At 35.7% G+C, this 23233-nt stretch overlaps 2 protein-coding genes across 2 annotated transcripts; both read left to right on the top strand.

The window, feature by feature from the left end:
- Nucleotides 1–680: 680 nt before the first annotated feature.
- On the top strand, nucleotides 681–4089 carry UBC10 (ubiquitin-conjugating enzyme 10). The gene is made up of 5 exons (XM_021419458.2): nucleotides 681–836; nucleotides 947–1024; nucleotides 2506–2633; nucleotides 3276–3380; nucleotides 3748–4089. The coding sequence occupies exons 2-5, from the start codon at nucleotides 955–957 to the stop codon at nucleotides 3889–3891; spliced, it is 447 nt and encodes a 148-aa protein (XP_021275133.1). The 5' UTR covers nucleotides 681–836; nucleotides 947–954; the 3' UTR covers nucleotides 3892–4089.
- Nucleotides 4090–14780: 10691 nt separating this feature from the next.
- On the top strand, nucleotides 14781–16955 carry CRF3 (cytokinin response factor 3). The gene has a single exon (XM_021423392.1). It carries the CDS (start codon nucleotides 15565–15567, stop codon nucleotides 16648–16650), a length of 1086 nt encoding a protein of 361 aa, XP_021279067.1. The 5' UTR covers nucleotides 14781–15564; the 3' UTR covers nucleotides 16651–16955.
- The last annotated feature ends 6278 nt before the right edge of the window (nucleotides 16956–23233 follow it).

The raw sequence follows: 23233 nt of genomic DNA, 5'->3' as shown, positions 1-23233 counted from the left end.
TACTCAGAAGTATATTTTATGCCATCAACTATCTAAGTTAAACTTTATGATAAAAAGAGAAACGAAAAAATAGTTAAAGAACATAACTTATTGACCGCATGAATTAATTTGTAGTGATAGGAAATGGCAACAATGTTAGCAATCCGAATAAGCACGCCAATGCGGAAAATGTGTTGGAAACAGTTGGGTTCAGCCAGGACTCATCAAGGTCTAGGGCTTTCTTAAAACCCAATTCATGGGTTTGACCCAAACCCGGACGGCCAGACCAAGTCGACTCATTGACAACGCGTTGGAGGCTTGGGGACTTTGGACCGGCTCCACCCACCCCACGGTCTTTTCAGCTGATCAAAAACCCGAAAACGACACCCACCACGATCCGCCCGCCTTTAAAACGACGTCGGCTGGTAGAAAGTCCGATTTAGATTTTCGTCGAACGACTAAGGACTACGAGTTAGTCCTAGATTCCCGTCCACTAAAATAATTTTTTTTTTGCTTAAAAAAATATAACCCAAATAATAAAACAGCCTTATTAATAAGTTTCCTGGCGGCCACTTTCGGCGACAATCTGGTGATTTTCGTACATAGAACGCTAAAGCATGGGACCCACCAGAGAATAACGTTAGCCCAATCAGAAACTCACCACAGAGGCCGGTCCATCCGTTTATAAAAGACCGCCACCGCAGCCAATCATAAAGTCTTTTCTCATTTCTTTCATTTCTTCGATCTAATCTTTCCTCTCCTACCCACCCAAAGTTCCTTCAGGCACTCGACCCCGCCCCTCCCCAGGAAAAAAAAAAGAAAAACAAAGAAAAGGAGGATCTAAAACATCTTTTCAGGTTTGATCTCTTCGATTTCTCGCTTTATTTTGTTTGTTTATCTTGTTTTATTTTTTGTATTTTTATTTGCGTTGTTTTTATTTTTTGATCTACGGTTTAATGGATCGTAGGTTTCGCGATGGCATCGAAGCGGATCTTGAAGGAATTGAAGGATTTACAAAAGGATCCTCCTACTTCTTGCAGCGCTGGTATACATTTTATTAAAAACTCCTCCTTTCCGCTGTTATTTTTATTTTGTCTTTCGAGATATTGATTTGTTCTTGTTTTAATCTTCATGTAAAATGTGTTTTTGGATTCAAATCCGAGGATTGAAAAAGATCTGCTTGATGTAGTAATTATCGGTGATTTTTAATAATGCTAAATTAATAGTAATATTCATTTGTGATTATTTAGAAATTATTATATTTTGGTGCTTGCTGCCGACATGTGGAAAGGACAGCTTAGTTAGCGTTTTTATCTCATAATCGAGTCTGTGTAGCATATTGTTTTGATTGCAGTTGGCAAATTGTGTTCTTTTTAAAAGACTGATGTAGTTGTAGCTTCCCAGGAGGAGGTCAATTTGAACAATTTTAAGAGCATACGTAAAAACATGTTAGCATTTCAGTATGTTCAAATGCATCTTTTTAATCCATAAACGTGTGTTGACCTGGAAGTGGTTCTCTTTCTATTGGTTGGTCTTAGATTTATGACATACTTGAACTATAGGTTGTGTTTGACTCTTGTACATGTATAGATGTCCTATTATGTTTTCTCTTGATGTTGACAAAGGTATTTGACACATTTTGGAAGCTCATATATAGAGCAAAACATAGTGCTATGTTTCAACGCTTATATTCTTCAGATGTAGAAAGCATAATTTTCCCTCGTGAAATATTTGAGTATTTTTTAAATCCTTATTAAGAAATAAAATTGCAGACATTGGTGATAACAATAGCATTTCATATTGCAATGGCATTATTGATTGAAGCCTTTTGCTTGGCTTCTGAATTCAAGGGTGGAAAGTCTGCCACTCTAAAGATAGAATAGTTGAATGGAAGGAAAGGGTTCATTTTCCCATGATTAATGTTTTCCTTTCCCCTCTTGGGCTTATAGTAAGAGGAAAGAAATTGAGAACTTTAATATACTTTATTATGCCATCTGATCTTCAGAACGTTTCTGTATCTGATATATGTCCAAGACAAGTGTGACAGGGTAAAGTGAAGAGGTGGAGTATTTTTGTTGTAACTAGGAAGGACCCCTTTCTATTATTGAGTTCATGGGCATTGTTGATTGCAAGTCTATTAAATTCTGGGGTGTACATCAAGTTGGTGAACCTTAGTGGCTAAGTGGGTCTGTTGTCTTATTATTTGGGGCTAATCTTCCTAGGGATTCTAAAGCTTTTTGTTGACTGATTGTTTTGTTATATGTGGCTGAATAGCAGAAAAGCAATTTCCTCATTTTATGAATTTTTAGTTTCTAAGTAAGCAATGTGATCACATCACGATTTTGCCTGTTTACATATTGCATAATGAATTTTTTCATCTGTGTGATATTGATATTTCATAAGATAAAATCTTCCATGTTTTCTTATATTGTTAGTCCTCATGTCTTTTGGCAATTGGTAGTATGTACTAGTGCTCAAGGATTAATATTGAACTTTATTGCTTATATTTATCTGACAATGTTGCAGGTCCTGTTGCCGAAGACATGTTTCATTGGCAGGCAACAATCATGGGTCCACCAGACAGTCCTTATTCTGGGGGTGTTTTCCTAGTGACCATTCATTTTCCTCCAGATTATCCTTTTAAGCCTCCCAAGGTACTTTTTATGTAATTGGTGTTACTTATAATATTGGCTGGTTGTTTTGTCTGACATTCTGGAAGTGTACAGAAAATTCCTCTTGTCATTTCAGTGCTTTGTGACTTTGATCATTCACTCCTATTCCGGGTTGGGCAGCTACCTCTCTTATCAAGTGGCATAGTTATCTTATTTGAAATGCTCTCCCACCCTCTCTATCTATCTTCCCTTTTTATGAATTTTGAAGAAATTGAGGATTTTGCTTTAAGTAGAAACATGATTCCTTTTTGGATGACTTGTTTCTTTGCCTATGGAGGTAGTTGAAAATATGTGCCCTTGAAGAGTGGTAGATACTTTAAGGAAGCACATTTGAAGCCTTCATTGTCATGTTGCTGGAAATGTTTCTTGCCTGCTGTTCTACCTAATGGCTTATTAAGTTTAAAATGAAATTTAATTTACATGAAAACTTGCAATGCTATTAATAGGCCATAGATATTTTGAAAAGCTTGAAATGATATGAAATGCATGTAGAAGGAAACTTACATTGTGTTGGGTTACTCCATGTTTGGTGGAAAATTTTTTTATTTGTCTAACCAATTGTATTTTAAGAAGCCATATTGCTTCCTTCTGTCTCTCTGATGTTTTGTATATGATATTTTGCAGGTGGCATTTAGAACAAAGGTATTCCACCCCAATATTAACAGCAATGGGAGCATTTGCCTAGACATCTTGAAGGAGCAGTGGAGTCCTGCACTAACGATTTCCAAGGTGAGATTGTCCTCTAACTAACAACTCTCATAGATTTGGATCATCAGAGGTTGTAACAATGGATCGAACCTGAAAGAGCCACCCATCATGGCCAAAATATTAATGCAAATTGACTGGAAAAGTCAACAACCTGAACACAAACCTGATCAACCTGAAATTGAATCCCCAAATCCAAACGTGAAGACCACCACTAGCGGCAAAAGTGGTAGAATCTAACCCCAATACCCCAAATGAAACTCACACTCTTAGCTTGTTCCTTGTAAAAATATTGACCATTATTTATAGTTTCTGCCATAAAATCTTACACTCTTAGCTGTATTTTTAATTGGTTAAAACTTTTTTTTGAATGATCTTGTTCTTTTTTTAGGTATTGCTATCAATCTGTTCTTTGCTGACGGACCCAAATCCTGATGATCCATTGGTGCCGGAGATTGCTCACATGTACAAGACAGACAGGAGCAAGTACGAGACAACTGCAAGGAGCTGGACCCAGAAGTATGCCATGGGCTAAACGAGCTTTGGTGTGTGTGAGAGGGGAGGCCCTTGGTTCTTTTATATTTTGGCTTTTCAGTTCTATGTATGAATGTTTGTTCCTAAAATGGACCAAGGAGGTCCACATCATGCCCTTAGTTAAAGAAGAAACGCAAATGTTGCTTTCTGTTGTTGTATGGATAATGTAACTTTGGAACAGAGAAACTTTGTGTCCTCATTCTCAATGTTCACTATTCTCCCTCAAACGCCCCGTTTTCTGTTCTCTCAGAATGGCAAATTATAAATAAAGATTAGTTACCAACCTTGCCCAAAAACACTTACATATACTTGTGTCTGTTGACAAGTGGAGAATGTGATGCCCAATGTGCCGGATTGAAGTAGTAGGCGGCCTGGTCCATGTAGGCTTTGGGCCTGTGACACATCTGTCTCAATCTTTGAGCCCATTACCTTCATATACTAAAGAAGTGCTAGTGTTAAGCCCTTAAACAATTTCATAAGGATTACCTATCCGTGTTATCTTTTCTACATCCACATACATTAACTTTCTTCGACATACAAATCATGCACGGTATTTGAGATTTTCTTTTTCGTGCACGTTAGTAGCATATAAGAGTGGCTTCATGGATGTGAAATTGTTTTTTGTAAAGATTATATTATCGTTTTTACCTTAAATTGAATTTCATCTACTTCGTAATAATGTCATTGGAAAAAGTTTACCTCAATTGAGAGTCCTTATACTATTATGTTAAAATAAAGTGATAAATATTGCTAGCTGAGGAAGTAATTATAACTCAATAAATTGAATCTTGTTCGTAGTGAAATCTTCAATTATTAAAACGTGCATCCAAAGATCCATCCAACCCGCCAAGTTATTTCCAGTGGAAGTTAAATTTTGAGGTACTCTTTTGGTGCATATATAGCAGCGGCGGGCGCAGCAGATCTATATTTCGAGCTGGTAGCTTCACTTGAAGCTTAGTCCAGGCTGCTCTAGAGGCAACAATGCACAATGTCTGTGGTTTCGTATGAGATTCTTGGTTGCAACTTCAAACAGTTGAAGATTGCTGAATAGGATCGCCCATACACTGAGCATCCAATTCCTTTCTGACTAGAGAATTGCGATAGAATCCTTGGCAAAAGAGTATTTCACACCGATGGCCCAGATGTTTCCCAAGCTCCTGATTTCTCAATATTTTGTTGTTGTATAGGAATTTGATTTGAGGGTTCTGACAAGATTTGGGTTATGTTTCAAATAGTACATTAGTACATACAGACCCAGAAGTAGGAAGATCGTTTCTCCAACAACAAATAGAAAACAAAAATAAAAAAGAAATAGAAATTGTTCCAATTTTTCATAATAATAGTATATGTATCATACTTCACAAACACCGACATAGAAAATCAACGTGGATCCTTGCCACACATTCACCAAGGAGCTAAGAAATTCGGTGATGAAGCATTGTTTCATGGATCAAACAAGTCAAATATATCGGCAGCATTGATGAGGCCTGTCGATTGAACCCCTCAAGAGTCGCTTTCCTTTCCTGTTTCTCGAGGAACCTCTCGATGGGGCATGATGCACGATGCCCCTGCATTTCAGAGAACCACTTTCATAACTGTGCGGTGCTAATATCCAGCAAAACCCATCACTCAATTATTCAATCATACAGCGGAAGATAATTGTTTTTAATTAATGTCCACTACTGGAGCATTTCTCATTTCTGAAAGTTGAGCTCGTATCACTAAAACAGATTCAGTCGATTCAGCTGCAGCAGCGCTTAACTAAATCAGACAAAATAAGAAAGAATGATTAATTATGTACTCCAATATATAATTATTAATGATTAATTATGTACTCCAATATATAATTATTTATCCCTACTCTGAATATTATAACAACGTGTATCTATCACAAACCCCAAAAAACACACTCGGAAAGATCGAAAGAAGCTCTGGAAAGCAGCAAGAAACTGAGGAACCATGCCGACATTACAAAGTCTTTTAACAGAAAAAGAAGAAAAAATAAACAAAAAGCCACCAATTCATCGAACTTTATGTGTATTTACTTACTCACGGTTTAAAGTATTAGAACATTATTATATTCCTGTAATAACACGTGTCAAACTATCAACTAAGCGAAAATCTGAGTCGGAACCTTAGCTCAAGATTAAATAATAGTACTGGGTTCCGGCCATTGGGTCGTGGCCACGAGTGGAGGAGAGCATGGCCCCTGAAAATCAGGTTTCATTAAAATTTTAAAAACTGAACCTAATCTCAGTTTGAATGACTCTCAAGGTTGTCTCCACTGAAGACAAAGCACAAGATTGATAATCACAAACTGGCGACTTCCCCAAACTCACCCACAGTTCCACTATGAATTAGTTTTAGTTTTTTTTTTTAGGTGAATATATATAGGTGTCGGATTGTGAAGTTGACAACTGGGATGGAAAGTACATGCTGAGCTGGAAGTGCCCATGTAAGATACTTAACTTAATCATAGCTTAAATCATTGTTGATATCTTGTCTATTGTCTAATGGGTTGCAGAGAAATCCTGTTATATTTATTTTTTTTATAATTAAAAGAAAAAAAATAAATTTTATTTTTTAAATAAAAGAATAATAAATCAATTAATGAATTAAATGTTAATTTAGATACACTTCTTATGATCATTAAAGTATAAATTCTCCTTTAACTATGAAAGGCTCTCGTGGGAGCCAGTACGTTTTTCCTCCCCCACAACATGGCCAATCACTTCACTTCTGCCAGATTCGAACTAGCTTTTGCACCTTAAGACTTGTATGGAGAAAAATAGCACTGAAATTGGACTTGAGGAATTTCTTTAATTCAATTAATATATGCATAAAAAATTCACTGAAAATGCCTTTGGGCTGGGGGATATTTTGTTTGATGAAAGGCCACGTACAATCTAATCGTGCCAAGTAGTGGGGAATGAAAATTATGATAATTTTGTTTATCCATGTTTTTGTGTGTCTAGCTTGGTCAACTCAAACCATGAAGGATTCAATTAATATTCTCCCTATCATATGGCTTTTTTTTTTTTGAAATTATAAAACCAATCATTTAACCAAACCCATTTATTCTCCCACCTCATACACTCAATGGTGGGGAATAAATTTAAAAAGAGAACAAAGCAATAAAACATGCATGTTCTTCCACCAAAACCAAATCCCTCAATTTGAGGTGCAAATATAAGAAAAGAAACTGCGTTAGTTTCTCTCATTTTCAGAGCATTTCGGATTCCAAACCAACTATAGCAAATATACAAACAAAAAAAGAAAAAACAACAACCTCTCTCTCTCCATAATCTCTTTTACTTAAAATAATTATTAAATTCACATACATATAGTAAATTCATGTTCCATTCAAGGCCACATCATCTCCACATGGGGGTGGGGGGGAAAGCACACGTGCCTCTCTTTGGTCGTCGAGAAGGCGCAAACGGCGCCGGTCACCAGTTCTCAACAGAGGAGCGTCAGTGGGACTCAGTGTGGGGTAAGGCCGGTCGCCAACTGTCGTCAAGTCTCGAGACAAAATGCCCATAGGGGACGCTTAACTGCATCCGTGGGTTTTTCCTAAACCTTACAAGATTAATGCTTAAACAAATCAAAACTGGAGTCGTTAAAGACAAAATCACTAGTTTAGAGTAATGTTATTTTGTTCCATAGTCTGATTACTTATAAATTACATAATTAATACTTTTTTTATGAGTAATCGGATTATTTAAAAGTTTGAACCTAGCTAATATTTCTCATAAATTTATAAGTGATGAATATTTTGTCAAACTTTGAAAAAAATCTTAAGGTCCATTATTAGTTTATATGTCACACTGAATTTTGTAAATGTTCTGCAGTACTGGAATTTGTTTATGAAGGTAGACAATTTGATAACTCTTTCAATTATTTTGGAGTTGTACTGTTTTTTTGACATTTTTTTTTGGAGTTACTCAAGATGGCGAGAAGGGCACGTGAGCACACTTGAGCTGCATTACTGGCTATGTAAGTCACAATGTAAAAATTTGTTGGACTAAACGTATTCTTCTGCATTATTTTAGATGAGTAGCTGTTTCTTCGGGTTTGAATAATCCAAGTTCTTTCATTGCAAAAAAGGAAGAATAATCAAGGGTTTCAGTGCATGGAATTAATTAAGTTGGATAGTTTTGTAGTATTGGTGGTCAGCATTCCAATATCCGCAAGATCTCTAGGAAGCTTCACTCGTATCATCATAAATTATGGGTAAACTCATTCTTATGAGTGAATGTCAACTTAAATTAGATGCTCTTCAATCTTCATGCCAAGTGCCATCCCTTTTTAATTTATTTATCTCTGATATACAAATTTATAACTTGATATTCATATTTTATCAATTTTTTTTTATGATTACTGTTTTTTAGACAAAAGATCATATCTTAATCAATAAACAAAATGTTTAGATGTTCATATTTTATCAATTTCATTACAAATAATTATTTTTTTTTTCTAAAAAAACTAAGGACAAAGAAATGCCAGAAGTTTTTGGGTGAGCTTCATTCATTCAGTATCTACTAGCAGCATTCATGCATACTTTTCCTTTTGGGTAATCTCCAGATAATCTTTACAACACGTACGTACACTTATATTTTTTGCCTGATAGGGCAGTGGGTCGCTTATGAATTGCTTTATCCACACGAATGCGTGTGAGTTTTCTTGAGTTAAAGTTGAGTGCTTTATCAGCAGCTGATTAATCTTTTTCATGGAACATATTTTCATCAAAATGCCCCAAAAGTTGCACGTTAAATGTCTATACTTTTTCTTAGCTTTGCTTGGTGCAAGAGATTCTTGAGATATTTTGACCCATAAATCCCCTAAAAAGGATGCCTCACGCATGTGATTCCGCTTGACATGTCAAATCCAACCATTCATGATGTTTCAGACTTTGATATTACTCAATATGAAGAACCCATAAATCTCCTATCAAGATCTATCATTTCTCTAATATATATATATATATATATATATTCACTAACATATACTAATAAATATAAGACCCATGCTACAATCTGCAGCTTAATTATGATAAAATTGTTTAAGCATCTGATGTGTGTGTGTATATATATATATACATGGAATAGAGGCATACAGCGAGTATAATTAGAAATGCACGAAGTCGAGACAGAGTAGACCAACATCTCTTGCTTCAAAATGAAGCTTGTGACTTGTTTTTCAAGGAAGATCATTGTAGTATTCAAATCTATATACATTGTACTTAGTATATTTGATAGTAATAATAAATATATATGTTACTATACCATTTATTTCTGCTTCAAATTTTGGTTCCATAAAAATCCGAGCAAAGTTGTTTGCTCTAATAACCACATACACTCTCGAAAACCGACATGGGTAATAAAGCCTTCAAAGTTATGTGGGAGGTGGCTTTGAACATCTAATTATTTTATGTTTTTGGGATTAATTATAGAAACCTGGGGATTTAAACATGGGTTCTTCCTTTCTGTTTTCCACCCCTATTTCCCACTCTAATGACTACTGTGCTGAATATAAATTCATTTTACTCTTAATCCTCTTTGTTATTTGTGAATACTATTTTGGTTTTTGCGACAATCAATTAGACATCAAGCAGATGTTAGTCTGTAACATCACCAGATTAAGAAGCTTCATGATATTCTTCGTAATTTGTCGCTATCTATATAAGCCACTTCTTGACATTGTTTTTTCAATGGTTACGTACTTAAATTTGAATCCTGTCTAATCTTTTCTTCTACAGTCAAGAAGAAAGAAATTAACATTGTTAGTAGCAAACGGGTGATCTTAAACAAAGGATGTAAGAAACTTTGCTTTGCCATTTGTATATGATCATGTGGTTGAAAATGGACAGGAATTAGGAAAAGAGTAGGGAATTCAAAATTTTTTTGTTCTTGTTCAAGACAAAATCGTCAGGCTTTGTGCAATTTCTAATTAAAACAACCATTGCAGTGCTTATATTCTAGCTTTGTTCAACGCACTGAATTTATCCGTTAAGTTGATTTCGGTCAAATCTTGTTTTCTGTCGGGGCAGGCTTGGAACAAGACAAGGGAGGAGGGGCCGAGATTTGGAAAACATTATTAATTAAAGAAGCTAAGATGGAGAATTAATGAGCTTTTTTAATTTTGATTACCCCAAAAAGAAATATATATAGTAGAATGTACTTTAGTAGGCATTTTCCCTTTCTTAGAAGTATATATATATATGGTGAATGATACTCAAATTTAAGCGATAAGATATTTATCTGCTCAGCCAATCATCTAAACCAATCCAATTAGTCATAAGAGTTGGTATGAAATGGTATTCATTCATTGTCCTATCGTCATATTCCGGATGAGATTTGCATGTGATGTTTCAATCAATATAATGGCTAAATAATGACAATGACATTACATCAATACATACACACACACACATATATATATATAGTTGCTTGAGGGAGAATACCTTCAGGATTTTATATGACATTTTGCTAATTAAGAGACTGGTCTTTTTCATTTCAGTGTGTTCACCTTTTGAACTGAAAGACACAGTTAAAGAACAAGGTAAATGCTAGTAGTTGTTATGGAGATGCATTAAGCCAAACGTATAGAGAAAAGATAAGCAGAAGGTCTGAGCAAAAAAAGGGAGCAGTGCTGAGAACATTAAGGAGGATGAGTAGCCGTTAACGCTGGAACCAATGGCATCTGGGGCTTGATGCTGAATAACTTAATCATGAATAAGGGGATGATTAGAGTGTAGTGATTAAAGAATCAAACAAAGGTCTTGGACTTGATGCTCATTGACTTACCCCCGCTTAGTCTCAGCAAAAAACCAAACAGATGTAACAAAAAAACAAGTAGATGTTTGCCCTGTTGGAGAAGCCAAACAAACACCAATTTGGTCTGGTACCGGGTGATTTGTCGAATTTGGTGTATTGCCTTAGCTGTCTTTTTTTGGTTTATGTTGGGTTTCACTTGGCTCAATGGGAAGGGTGGACGAAAGGAAGGGGGGGCAGACTCCAAGGAGTGCAGCTCGATTGTTTGATGTTTGTCTTTGCTAATCCATATGATTATCTCGCTCTAAAACATGGGATCTTTAAACATCTCTATTTCTCTCTGTCTGACTGCCCCTGGAGAACAACTTGTCATCTGAGACTGAAAATGAAGGCCAGCCGGATCAACACTTCTTTATTATAGATAGCTATTTGCAAAATAAACTCACAGCTTGTAATTTCTAAAGTTACCATTAAAAAGACTAGATGCTTAGTACAGACTAGCTGTAATTCCATCAAAATTCATGCAGGTTATTTTCCCAAGAACATGGCAGCTAGCATTCCCCCTTAGCACGATGGCATTAATTTCCTGTGTGGGGCGGCTTTTCAGAGGAAAAACCATTTCCTTACACTTGCTCAAGATTTGTTACAGTCGAAAACCCAAACGTTACTTCCGCTCAAATGATCGAAATTATCGACATACATATAGGGTCCAGTGTCAATAGTTTGATTAAGAATAACTAAAATAATATTAAGAGATTTTTTGAATTAATACATTATCTTCATCAAAATTTATTAAAAATATGTAATATATTATTTACCAATTACCAATTACCATCTTTTAGATATATATATATATATAAATATATCCGAGAGTAGTCATCTGGGCATGGTGACACACATATCTGTAGAGGAAAACTAAAAGCAATGTACCGACTATACGTTAAAATCATGTATGGATCGCATTTGGGGAGTGTTGGATTTGTTAAGACTTTTCCGAAATGATTTTTGAGTTTTGAGAATGGGGTAGGAGTGGGATACAACAAATTAAGGTTCTACGATGCGAACTTAAAAGGGGAGAGTACGGAGAAATGAAGGGCACATGGGCCAGTGAAAGTTGATAAAAAACCATAATATAAAGTGCTAATGTCGTGGTCCAAGAATTTCATGTGACAAGCAGTGTTAAACATTGTATTAACATTACCACCGCCTTCCCCCATATCACGAGCTCCATATAGTTTCTGAGATTAATTTTCCCTTCTACGCGTGAATCCTGGATTTACTACTCAGAATATAAATTATATTGACCGACCGCGAAGCTTAATTATTTAGAATGTTTCTAATTACATATATCTAAGCACAAAGGGTTGATATATAAACCAAAAACTCTACCAGCAAAGCGGCGAAATTCCAGAGTTAAAAAAAAATTGTGGTCATTCGTTATCCTAACTGTGATGTTGAGTTCTTAACAACCAATCAATGAGGGCCATCTCCCCTTAATTGACTTTTGAAAAATGTATGATCTCTCTCTCTCTCTCTTTTATCGTATGAAAAGGAGGAAGCCATGCGAGAAAAGTATTGGATAAAAGAAAACAAAACGGTCGGCTTTTTTGTTCCATGTACCGTATGTGGGGTGTTTTGATTTTTGCTTCAGTTTGAAGCTACTCCGTTACAATTTTAAGGTCAAAAGGATATATTCAAGAGGCAAAACATCCTTGTCTTCCTTGTTCAAGGAAAGATAATATCGTAACTCGCTGTTTTGTATTGGATACTCTAATTCATGTTACTTCCTCAATCCTCGGAGCTTTTACTTTGGATTAATGTAAAATCGATGGTGACATATTGCTGGGATTATAGGGACATATACTTAGGATTATTTGCTTTGTTCAAATGGACACAAGGATGCAAACTGATCTGGTAAAGGCACCATCACAAAGTAACTATACAACAAGCATTTGATCACAACTAATCTATAGTGAAGGTATACTTGAGTTTGAGACCTGTGATCAGAAATTATTTTGGTTAAAATTTCAACCTTTTACGTCCAAATCTAAGATTTTTCCAGTTTTTCCATGAATGGGAAACAATCATGCAAGCCATTTGCTAATAGATTTCTAGTCAACGTTCGCATATATGCTTTTCCCACACAATCATTTTAAACCCTGTTTCTATTTTGGGAAAGGAAGGGGTAGAAACAGAAAGGGAAAATTAAGTTCAAATCTATAGATCTACTAGCTCATGCAAATTGCCAACTTTTTAATTAATTTAATAGTAATTATTATGGTAACTTACTCACTACACGTCGCTCCACTTAAATAATGAATACCCAAACTCCCAAAGGCAATTCTTAATAAGTAATAAACATGCAAGTTTCTTTTTTTTTTTTTGGCTAAATAAGTAAAAAAATTAAGTTACTACATAGGCAGGTTTGCATGTTAATGCTTTAATTTAGTGTTGAAAAAATAAACCACCCAACTTTGTCATCATTTGTTATCACTTATAGTTATATTTAAAGCTAAAATTATTTAGCACTCTCGTGAATCCATCTATTATAACGTGATTCATATTTCTTTTTTTGAATTAACAGCCTTGGTGTAGGAGACTATGAAGTAAGCAAAATTTGAAGAAAGACAATTATGGTTGGAAGTTAGACCGTCCGCAATATTTTAAAATTAAATTGATCAGGAATGTGGTCAACACCCATTATGATACATGTCGTGTGGTGTGGTTAATAAACGAAAAAAAAAAGTACGGATATCTATTTAGGAAAGAACTGAAATAAATGCACAGACTAACAGGAAGGAAGAAAGACAATTTCAGTTTTACCTCTGAAGAAAGAAGAGGCGACGAGGACCGTTTGGTGAGAACTAATGGGATGGTGCGATACAATCAGCATAGGCAAAAGTTACGCGCCGCAGCGAAGAGCGCTTGTTTTTTGGACTGCAAAAGAAAAGTGAAAGCTGTACCACAAAAATAAAGAAACTAAAAATGTCAAACCAACGTTTCTCGTAAGTTTTTTGGGTCTATTCATTCATTCATTCATTTATTTATTATGACTACCACTCATATATTTTTAGTCAATGTTCTTTTTTGAATTGTCGACAGCCTTATATAGGGAAGGAGAATGTTGCGAGAAAAAGGTTGGCGATAGAGACAAAAAAGGCCGAAAAATAAGGTAAGAAAAAAATAAAAGTGGACTTGCTTTTCCTTCAATTATTTAGTAGCGTATATTCTTTGTATTTCAGAGAAAATAAGGCTTAAAGCCTTTTATTTTTCGTTAATGTTGGTATTGTATTTTGGAGCGTGTGTGACACCGACCTTAAGACGTGTGGGAAGCGCATGTCTTGATAGTAGAAACAAAGAGAACAGAAAAAACCCAGAGACGTACAAAACGGATTTATAAATGGCGGCCAATTCTAGGTTGCCCGCCACGTTAGTTCTAGCTGTGTTAAAAAGTAAATTTAAAAAGATTACATCCCCAGAATCTAAAAAAATAAAAATAAAAAAGGAAACTCTCCAGTTGAAACTTTATATAAGGTAAAAAAATTACACTAGTACCAGTATATACTATAAGTAGCCTGAACAAGCCAGCAAGAACTGAAGTGTTCTACAGTAGCAGATTACCAGAGTACCCTCGAGTCATTAACTTTATTACCTAAGATTAATTAGTAATTATGGGGGGCCAGATTAACAAAGGGGCGAGGCTTTTAAGTGGTCAAAGGTGATGCGGTGTTTTGCCGAATCAAACAATTTGACCGACTACAAATGACCTTAGGAGAGCCGGGTATCTTGGGCCTCACGTGACTGGCATCACGCAGTTCGAGAGTTGAGCCATACGCTGAGTCAGCAGCATACGATGGTCTCTCATTGGGCCAAAGTCCACCAGCGGGACCCGAATAACCACGTGTCATAATCGGACACCACCATCGGGATGCGGCGGCCTGTATCTCACCGGAATCCTCGGTGAAAGACCAATCGTTGAGATAAGACGTAACCCATCCTAATTGCCTGTGATTATAAAAAGACGTATACCTAAGAAAATATATTTGTAAAAGTAAAATCAGAATAATTAAAATTAGCAAAAATAAAATATAACCATTTAATTATGGGACGGTACTATAATCAGGATTTTCCAATTCCGGCTGTTGGGATCCTATAAAACAGCAAATTCAGTGTTTGGGACTCCACCGCAACCAAAACACTGCTCCTCACACATCTTGCTACTTGACTACACTTTTGCTTTGCCTTACCTTGGCCTACTCTTATTGACATTTCTCCGTACAGTTGAAAGACTTGCTCTCACTTTCTCTTTCTTGGGTGTTTGAAGGTAGATTGCTTTCATTTCGGTGTGGGGGTTTGTTTGCCAGATTTTTAATCAGGAAATCTTCAACAACAGTGACTTGTGTAGAAACTTCCTGGTACTTGGTGGCCAAAAGAAATTACTGGACCTCCTGTACAAGGCCACAGTTATTCACTGCCCTTTTTTTGCCAAGTTCAGTCACTGCTTTTATATCTGTTGCTTTCTGAGCCTTTAAGAGTCTGTGAGATCTTTTCTTTTTCAGCCTCTGGCAAGTTTTCCTTTGTCGAAGGGCCTCTTTCGCTGGCTCTCTCTGCTTTCTTCCCTTATTTCAATCTATCCAAAAACATAATCTTTCAAGGTGTTTCAAGATTTTAATAGTGCTTTTGAAACCTTTGATACCTTTTGGCAGATTTCTGAATCAGCCTTGTCTTTGTTATCTTTCCGAGGTTTAAGCTTCCCTCTCACGGTTCCTTGCCTTTTTCCCACTTTATTCTCTACCTGGGTCGACCTTGTTCTCTTCCTTCTTTCTACCGATGCCAACGGACAGAATCTGAGACCACCAGAAACCACACACCCAACAGAAAAAATAGCAGCAAAGCCCAAAATGGACCACAGTATCCTATGTCCGATCAAATACACCGAACACAAAAACGTCACTAAAATATTCAGAAAACCGTCCTTGAAACCCAAAAAAACATCTTCCGATCATGACCGTACTCACAACAACACCACCCCCGATGTTCCCAGAATTGTACGGGTATCCGTTACGGACCCTGACGCAACGGACTCTTCCAGCGACGAAGAAGCTGACTTGTTTGGACGCCAGAGAGTGAAACGCTACGTCAACGAGATCAACATCGAAGCCACCTGCAAAAACACCGCCACCACCACCGTTTCCAACACCAACCGCAAAAGGACAGCCGCTGCCGCTAACGTCACTACTGCCTGTCGTAGACCACTCAAGCTTTCTTCATCCAACGGAAATGGTAGGAAGTTTAGAGGTGTTCGACAAAGACCTTGGGGAAAATGGGCTGCGGAGATTCGAGATCCTGCTCGACGTGTACGGCTGTGGTTGGGTACTTACGATACAGCTGAAGAAGCAGCCATGGTTTATGATAATGCAGCAATCAAGCTTCGAGGGCCTGACGCTTTGACTAACTTCGTTACTCCTCCTGCTAAGGAAAATATGGAAAAGCCTGAAAACATTATTGTGGCTTCGGTTTCTGGGTACGAATCCGGGGACGAGTCATCTCACAATCTTTCTTCTCCAACTTCAGTTCTTAACTTTCGAACTCAATCAAGTGAAGAAACGGCAGTCGAACCGGAAAACCCGGTTCAAGAACTCCAAGAAGAAGAGAGTAAGCCGCCACCGGTTCAGGAGCAAGTGGTTCTTAGCGAATGTCAAGGTGAAACTGGAACAACCTTGCCCGATGACTCGGGAGATTATTTGCCACTCGATTTCCCTTTCCTTGACGAGTTTTTCAACATCCCAGTCCCGGGATTGTCGCTTTTTGATGATACTGCAACGATCTTGCCTGAAAGTAGCGTGTTCAGTGAGGACTTTAGTAACATGTTACTCGACACCCCTCAAGATTTTGGCTGCTCCTCGTCATCGTCTATTTCTCAAGTGGACGATTATTTTGAAGACATCGGCGATTTGTTCTTCTCAGACCCTCTCGTGGCACTATGAGCGAGAAAGTTTAGTTCCCTTTTCTGGAGAGAATGTCGTCGCCGTTTGCTTGCCGATAACTCGGCAGATTTTGGATCGGTGGCGACCAAAAAAGAATTGGGGCTCTACTTACAATTGTTTTTTCTTTTATGTAATATTATTTATTTGTTTAAATATTTCCGTTAAAATAAACGGAGAGTTGAGTGGAGTTTTGCTGCGATTTTATTTTTCCTTGATATTTGTTTGTTAGAAATAATTAGGCTGTCGTTAACGAACGTACTTATAATCTTGACGGAGGAATGGAAAATACATAAGCTTTTTTAATCTCTTCTTTTCTCGCCATTTTAATTACTTCATTTATTATTACGTGGCAAGCGATACTGTTCATCACGTGTGAAAATCTGAAAGTGCCACCGTGGCATTCCTTTTGCCTCCACACGAGCTGGCGCAAATTACGGTGATGGCCGGTCAAGTGAGTCCGAGTCGGTGCCGTTCGTGTGTGAAATGGAGGCCCTCTTATTTTATTTTGTTTACAAGTAATTCTTTTTTCATATAAGTTATGGTGCCGCAAAGTACAGTCTATAAAGCTAAAAAAAATTGCAGGCTACAAAGGGAGGGTATAATTAATGATAAGATTATTGGGGGCAAGTTCTATTTACATTTATTAGTATTAATTGGAAATGGTCCAAAGATTAAGTTTGCCAGCTTTTATTGTTAAAGATTTTATTCAAATTTTGAATAGAGGAATTAATTACCGGGTTTCTGTGTTGGTGAGATTTAATCTTCTGCCGTATCACATTGCGTAATACAATATATGTCCAATTTAGCATCTGAATTGATTCCGCCTTTTTTCTTTTCCTTTTCTTCCAGAAATAATATTTTTTTGCTAAAAAAAATGTTTCTCTTTTTGTTGAAATGCCAGTCCATTTTCCATGCCGTTGAATATGAAATTAATGTATAAGATTCATATTAAAACTCGTCCAGATTTTGCTCATAGAAATCTTAGCTAAGAAGTCCACACATAGTAAACTGTTCTACGGTGTACGAGAAACTGAAAGTCAATTATTTAAAGGTTGCTTGAAATGTGGAAAATGGTAGACTCGAATGTCGCAGAAAAGCAGCATTTAACGTAATTAGGCAGGCCTTTACAACAACTTAGGATGTTTGACTAACAATGTCGTAGTCATTGTTGTCGACCTCTTCCTAAATCTATAGATTTTCTTTTGCCTTGTTTCCTTTTTTTTCCCTTCGTTTTCCAAAATTTGTTCAAGATTCTTAAGTGCCTTTTTCGTCAAGAATGAATTTCCCGAATTCATCCTCATTTGACTGTTTCCAGCTACATGTTATTTACAATTAGGTAGACCGTTTTAAAGTTAATTAAACGGATTGTACCCAAACAAGAAAAGGGAAAAACAAAAAGCAGCGTCATAACATGGATTATTTTTTTGGTACCTACCTATAGAAACGTGTTAAATATGAAGTGGGAACTATGGTAACGCAACTAACGCTAGGTATTACCACCACTTTTTCTGAAAAATATCTACACTTTTTGTTCATGTTTGTTTGTACAACTAACCCGGAAAATGAACAGAATTTCTCCACCCTCCCCTCTCCTTTTCACCGGGGTACGATGTGATAAAAGGTAATTGGACACTGCAATTCCCTCACGGGTGCATAATTATGAACATCAACCTCAAACCCAATGATAATTATGATGGTAACAACTTAAAAATCGTTTTCCACAATTTTAATCTGTGAGTTTAATCGAGGATTACCGTCTTAATCATGCATTTCAACAATTTGATGTTTTTTTAAACTATCCGAAATTCCCAAAATTACAATTATAATTTACAAGACATGAGCACGAGATTGAATATTTTAGAAGGGGGAGGGTCTTCAATCTGCACTACTCTTCAGTGACGAAATTATTGGAAAGTACTTTCTAAACTATCTTGCTTCACTATTACTTAAAGAAAAATAGAATGGAAATGCAGAAAGTCCTCATAATTATGTCCATAAAACCATATGATGGAATTATTTTATTTTGATGTTGATAATAGAGTCATGGTCCATGGAAAAATTTGCTCCCACACGCCTTCCCCTAGTGGACCGCTAGCTAGTTTTTTTTTTTCCCAATAATTCTGTCTGCAAAGGGACTATACTGCTCCTTTGCATTCTTGTAATAATAGAGGTTGAGATTGGGTCATAAAGATAGAGAGGCAGTACCATCTAATTTGGTTGTTCGTTAAAATTTGGGTCAAATTAGCCTTTGATATGTAGTGCACCTAATGGAGCATGAGATGCATGAAGCAGGAAATGGGTCGGAATTTTTTCCGAATCTGGTTATATTTGTGTTTTGTGAGGATAACATGTTCGGTGGATTTTTACTCAGAGATTATTACAAACCTGTTTTTTCACAGAGAGTATCAATTATTAGGTGCAGCGCTGGCTCATTACTTTACATTATCCTATACATTTTGTTAAAATACTTTTATTTTTAAACTTTTAATTATAATTTTTAAAATAAATACTTTATTTTAAAAAATATTTTTTTAAATATATAAATTTAACTATTAATCAATTGTTATTTTATTTATTTATTTGATGATGTGATAATATTAAAAATATAATTTTATTTTTTATTAATTTTTTAAATTATTATTATATAATTTTTTATGTGAAAAAATATGGATGCTCTCCTCTCTTGGGAGAACCAGATGTAGTGCTCTTAAGACAGGGAAGCACCGACTACCAGATCGGTGCTTCCGACGACCCACCCTTCCCCTATGGAGCACTTGATCGGTTCTCTTTTCCTTGGAGAGTACCTATAGTGTGGTGGTTGATCGGCAAGTAGAACCGTCATTGGTTACATTGTTTGAGAGAAAAAATATACAAAAAAAATATTTTAATTATTTTATTATTTTTATTAATGATATTTTTAAGTCAGAATGTCCATTTCTAGTGATAGAGTCAAGATTTTAGATTTAAAGAGGTAAAAAAAAATTTTAATATTTTGGGGACAAATTTATAAAATTTGTTAAAAACTAAGCGTAAAATTATAAATATTTAAAATAAAAACAAAAAAATATTATAAAATTTTGGAACTTTGAGGAGGCGGGGCCCCTACTAAACCCCCTCCCTCTGCCTCTATCTATTTCAAAAATTAAAATATTTCGTTTGAAATTATGATTAAAAAATAAAAATCAAAATATTTCATCTTAAAATTTTCTTTAAAAACAGTATTAAAGATATTTTCAAAGATGAAAATTGCATAATTTGGTTATAGATAACGAAAGACATGTTTGTTCGGTTTCACAAAAAATTATGTTGTTTCTAGCTAGCATTTAGGTAAATGTCAAAGGCAAGGAAAATGTGCAAAGACAGACAAAATTATACAAAGAAAACTGACAGCAGCCACGAATGTCTCTATCGTCAAACATATAGAAATTATTAACAGAAAAGCAAAAAAGGTAGTACACACTTTGCAAAATCTTCAACCATGAAAACCATCAAGTTCAGAAATTTTGATGCAAAGTGTCAGATTTTCATATTGCCCCAGAATTGCTGTGTATTTTTCAGGCGCAAGTAGGGAAAATGCCAGAACCTAAGCAAATAAATAGAACGTGTCAGCAATTAAATTGCATTACTTGCTTCTTCTTTCTTTTTTTTTTTTGAAGGAAATATATGCTACAATTAGTACCAATTTAGGCCTTATCTTATAAATTCACTGTCTTTGAATTGATTGATATGATGAAATAAATGATCATGTTAATTTCTTTTTTAATTCAGACTTAAAACTGAAATGGTACAAAAGGATTTATCTTATCGAAAACTTTTTCTTTTGTCAATGGGCACCCCCAAGTGGCTGTGGAGACGCACAATAAAGGAGATTATTAAAAAAAAAAATTAAAGCATTCTGCTTTAAGATAGTCCGCTACTGGGAGAGCTTTTTCTTTGGGTAGGGCACTTCCTCATTGAGAGCTTTATTACCTTTTGGTGTTAATTGCTGGTCGGACTGTATTAGGGATTTATTATCATGATGGGGTCCATATTGTGGATTAATGCAGAAATCCATATATAACGCATTAGTATTAGTATTAGCATTAGCATTAGCATTAGCATTAGCTTATGCAAAATGCGAAAAGTGTGTTAATTTGTTGTACATAGAGATGGAGGTGGCTGCTACCTGCTAGGGCCATTCCTAAACTTTATGATTTGTTAATTTGATTTTGGATCCTAAACCACTCACGGGTACACGCATTCCTCTCTTTTCGATTTTTATTCCTCATCCATATTGCTTGTATATGTCCCTATTTTTCCCAAGAAAAACAAAACCAATTACCAATATAGTATACTTTTTCATACTTGTTCTTTTGATATTTTTTTCTATAGATATGGAACTTTTTATGTTGAGTACATCCTTTTGCTTATAAAGAAGAGATCTTGAATAATCTGAAATTAATAATGAAAAGATGAAATTTATATAAATTTTAAAAATAAAGATTTAATATCTTTAAGTTCCATTTATTCAAATGAATATAGTACTTTTTCCTCCCCCTTGTAGCATATCTCTAACTAAGATTTGGGGTTTTGTTTTTTTTTTTAAACTCTTGATCTCAACACATAGACACTGTTTGATTTTAGGGAACCTAATAAAGAGCACGTAGGGCTAGACTTCAACACCAAGGGGGGGCAAGCCGACACTTGGATTTTTATCCCCCCACTTCGTTCATAACTTTTTCCCCCTTTGCAGTGTTTATCTTTTCTTCTCTTTAACATAGTCATTTTGTTATTTATGATCATATTTATTTGAGGTCAAACGACTAAAAGCAATTGCTCTAAAATTTATTTTCTTAATAGTGAATCTCATTCCACAATCAAGTCCTTTGTTTGTATATAAAGAAAAATCATGTAGGTGATGATGCTTATATGAGGAAATAATAATTAGCCTTTTTCATCAAAAGAAATTATAAATTTTTGTACTGTTAAACTCACAAAGCGTTATGCATATGGTAACTCAAAAGGTAGATAATATTTATATGTGGGGTGATCTTTCCATTTAATGGTATTTGCCTTCATCATTGAAAAGTTTCCTTTTTGAGCTAGGTTGTTGGCACAGCTATGATCTGTCACTCCCTTCCTTTTCTGTTTAGAAGGGCTTAGCTATCATCTTTTATATGTTCACTTTACAAACTCTTCTTCTTCGGTTTTCTTTTTGTTTTTTTTAAAAAAGAAAAAATGTACAAAAAAATTTATTATCCTCCATTAAATTCCCTGCCAAAAGCATGAGGGGAAGTTCAACTTCAACACAGATTCGGTGCAATGTCAATAAAGATCATGACCCTAAATAGCAACGTAAAACTTTCATCAATGTGATAGGGACCTAAGTGCTGGAAACTGAGATCTGACCCCAAATTCTTGAGAATTTAAAACCACCCACATGATAAAAGCCAGCCCAGTGAGTGGCTTGATCACATGAAGTTTATTAACTCCATGGGCAGAGCAGCTCAGAGCCACTGGGGATTGAATCAGTCTCTCTCTTTGTTTAAAGCAGAGAGGTGAGAAACAAGAGGGGGGGGGGGGAATAAAATCTCTCTCAGTGACTCAAAACAGACTGTCAATTTCAAAGTGCCAAAGGCATCATTAGACAGAATGGAACAGTCAGACAGTGAAGAAAGAAATCATCACAAAATGATTGGGAAAAAGAGGGTCTTTCATAATTTCTTAGCGTTTTGATTTAAGTGTATAACGTTGGATTTTTTATTTATTACTCAATGTTATGATGATCACCCTTCACGTGAGATATTAATCTAGTTTCTTCCCTTTGCTTTCTCTAGATATCTCAACTGATATTTTCTACAAGTTGGTATAATAATAGCCTTTGAACAGACAACTTTTGGAGATTTAAAGATTACCAGAAATGACACTTAGTTTTACCTTCAGTTCTACTATAATATTTAAATAATTCAATATGCAGAACCTTTTCTCTTGACATAACCACGGAAATTAGTGCCTTTAGTTAATGGTAATAAGTTTTCAATGTTTCATGTTTCTGTTTAAGGGCAAAATGGCTGAGCCATGGGCAGCTTTTGCCAACAGTATGCCTTCGGATCTTATCCCTTGTTTCTTAACCTAGCTAAAAGAAAAGATCATCATTAATTTCAGTACAATGCTTTTAATTAAGTGTGTTCCTCTTCTTTATTGTTTTTGGACAATGGTTTGCTTAAGGCTGGATTTGGCCGCGTGGGTATCGTTGAAGGAAGCGCAGGACAAGTGGGAGCACCTAATTGCTTTAAAATTAGATGTTATCAACCGTCCAAGCAATTTAGATAGTATTTTGTTTTTTCTTCTTTTGAGTGTAAACTAGTTATCATTATATATAAAGCATGCAGTTACAGTAGCAATTATGACAAGGATTATTGAGGTCTACCACCCACAGTACTGCCCACCAAAACTTCAGAAAGCTGTTGAGCATTTCCATCCAAACAAATCAATGAGAAAATTGATCAGGTTTCATAGAAGACTTCAATTCTTTTGTCAAAGCTGGTATAAGTTCAATCCCACACGTGTAGTTGGATAATTTGTTACTCAAAATGAAATTTCC

Source organism: Theobroma umbraticum, unplaced genomic scaffold (genome assembly GCF_002168275.2).
Source record: "Theobroma umbraticum cultivar Fairchild unplaced genomic scaffold, ASM216827v3 scaffold_30.0, whole genome shotgun sequence".
NCBI lineage: Eukaryota > Viridiplantae > Streptophyta > Magnoliopsida > Malvales > Malvaceae > Theobroma > Theobroma umbraticum.
The sequence above is the reverse complement of the archived record's forward strand: the minus strand, read 5'-3'. Positions and strand labels throughout refer to the sequence as shown.

Coding starts and splice junctions, on each gene's coding strand:
- UBC10 (XM_021419458.2), top strand. CDS start 955: ATGGCATCGAAGCGGATCTTGAAGGAATTGAAGGATTTACAAAAGGAT. Junction 2,634..3,275: donor ATCCTTTTAAGCCTCCCAAG/GTACTTTTTATG, acceptor GATATTTTGCAG/GTGGCATTTAGAACAAAGGT. Junction 3,381..3,747: donor CTGCACTAACGATTTCCAAG/GTGAGATTGTCC, acceptor TTCTTTTTTTAG/GTATTGCTATCAATCTGTTC.
- CRF3 (XM_021423392.1), top strand. CDS start 15,565: ATGGACCACAGTATCCTATGTCCGATCAAATACACCGAACACAAAAAC.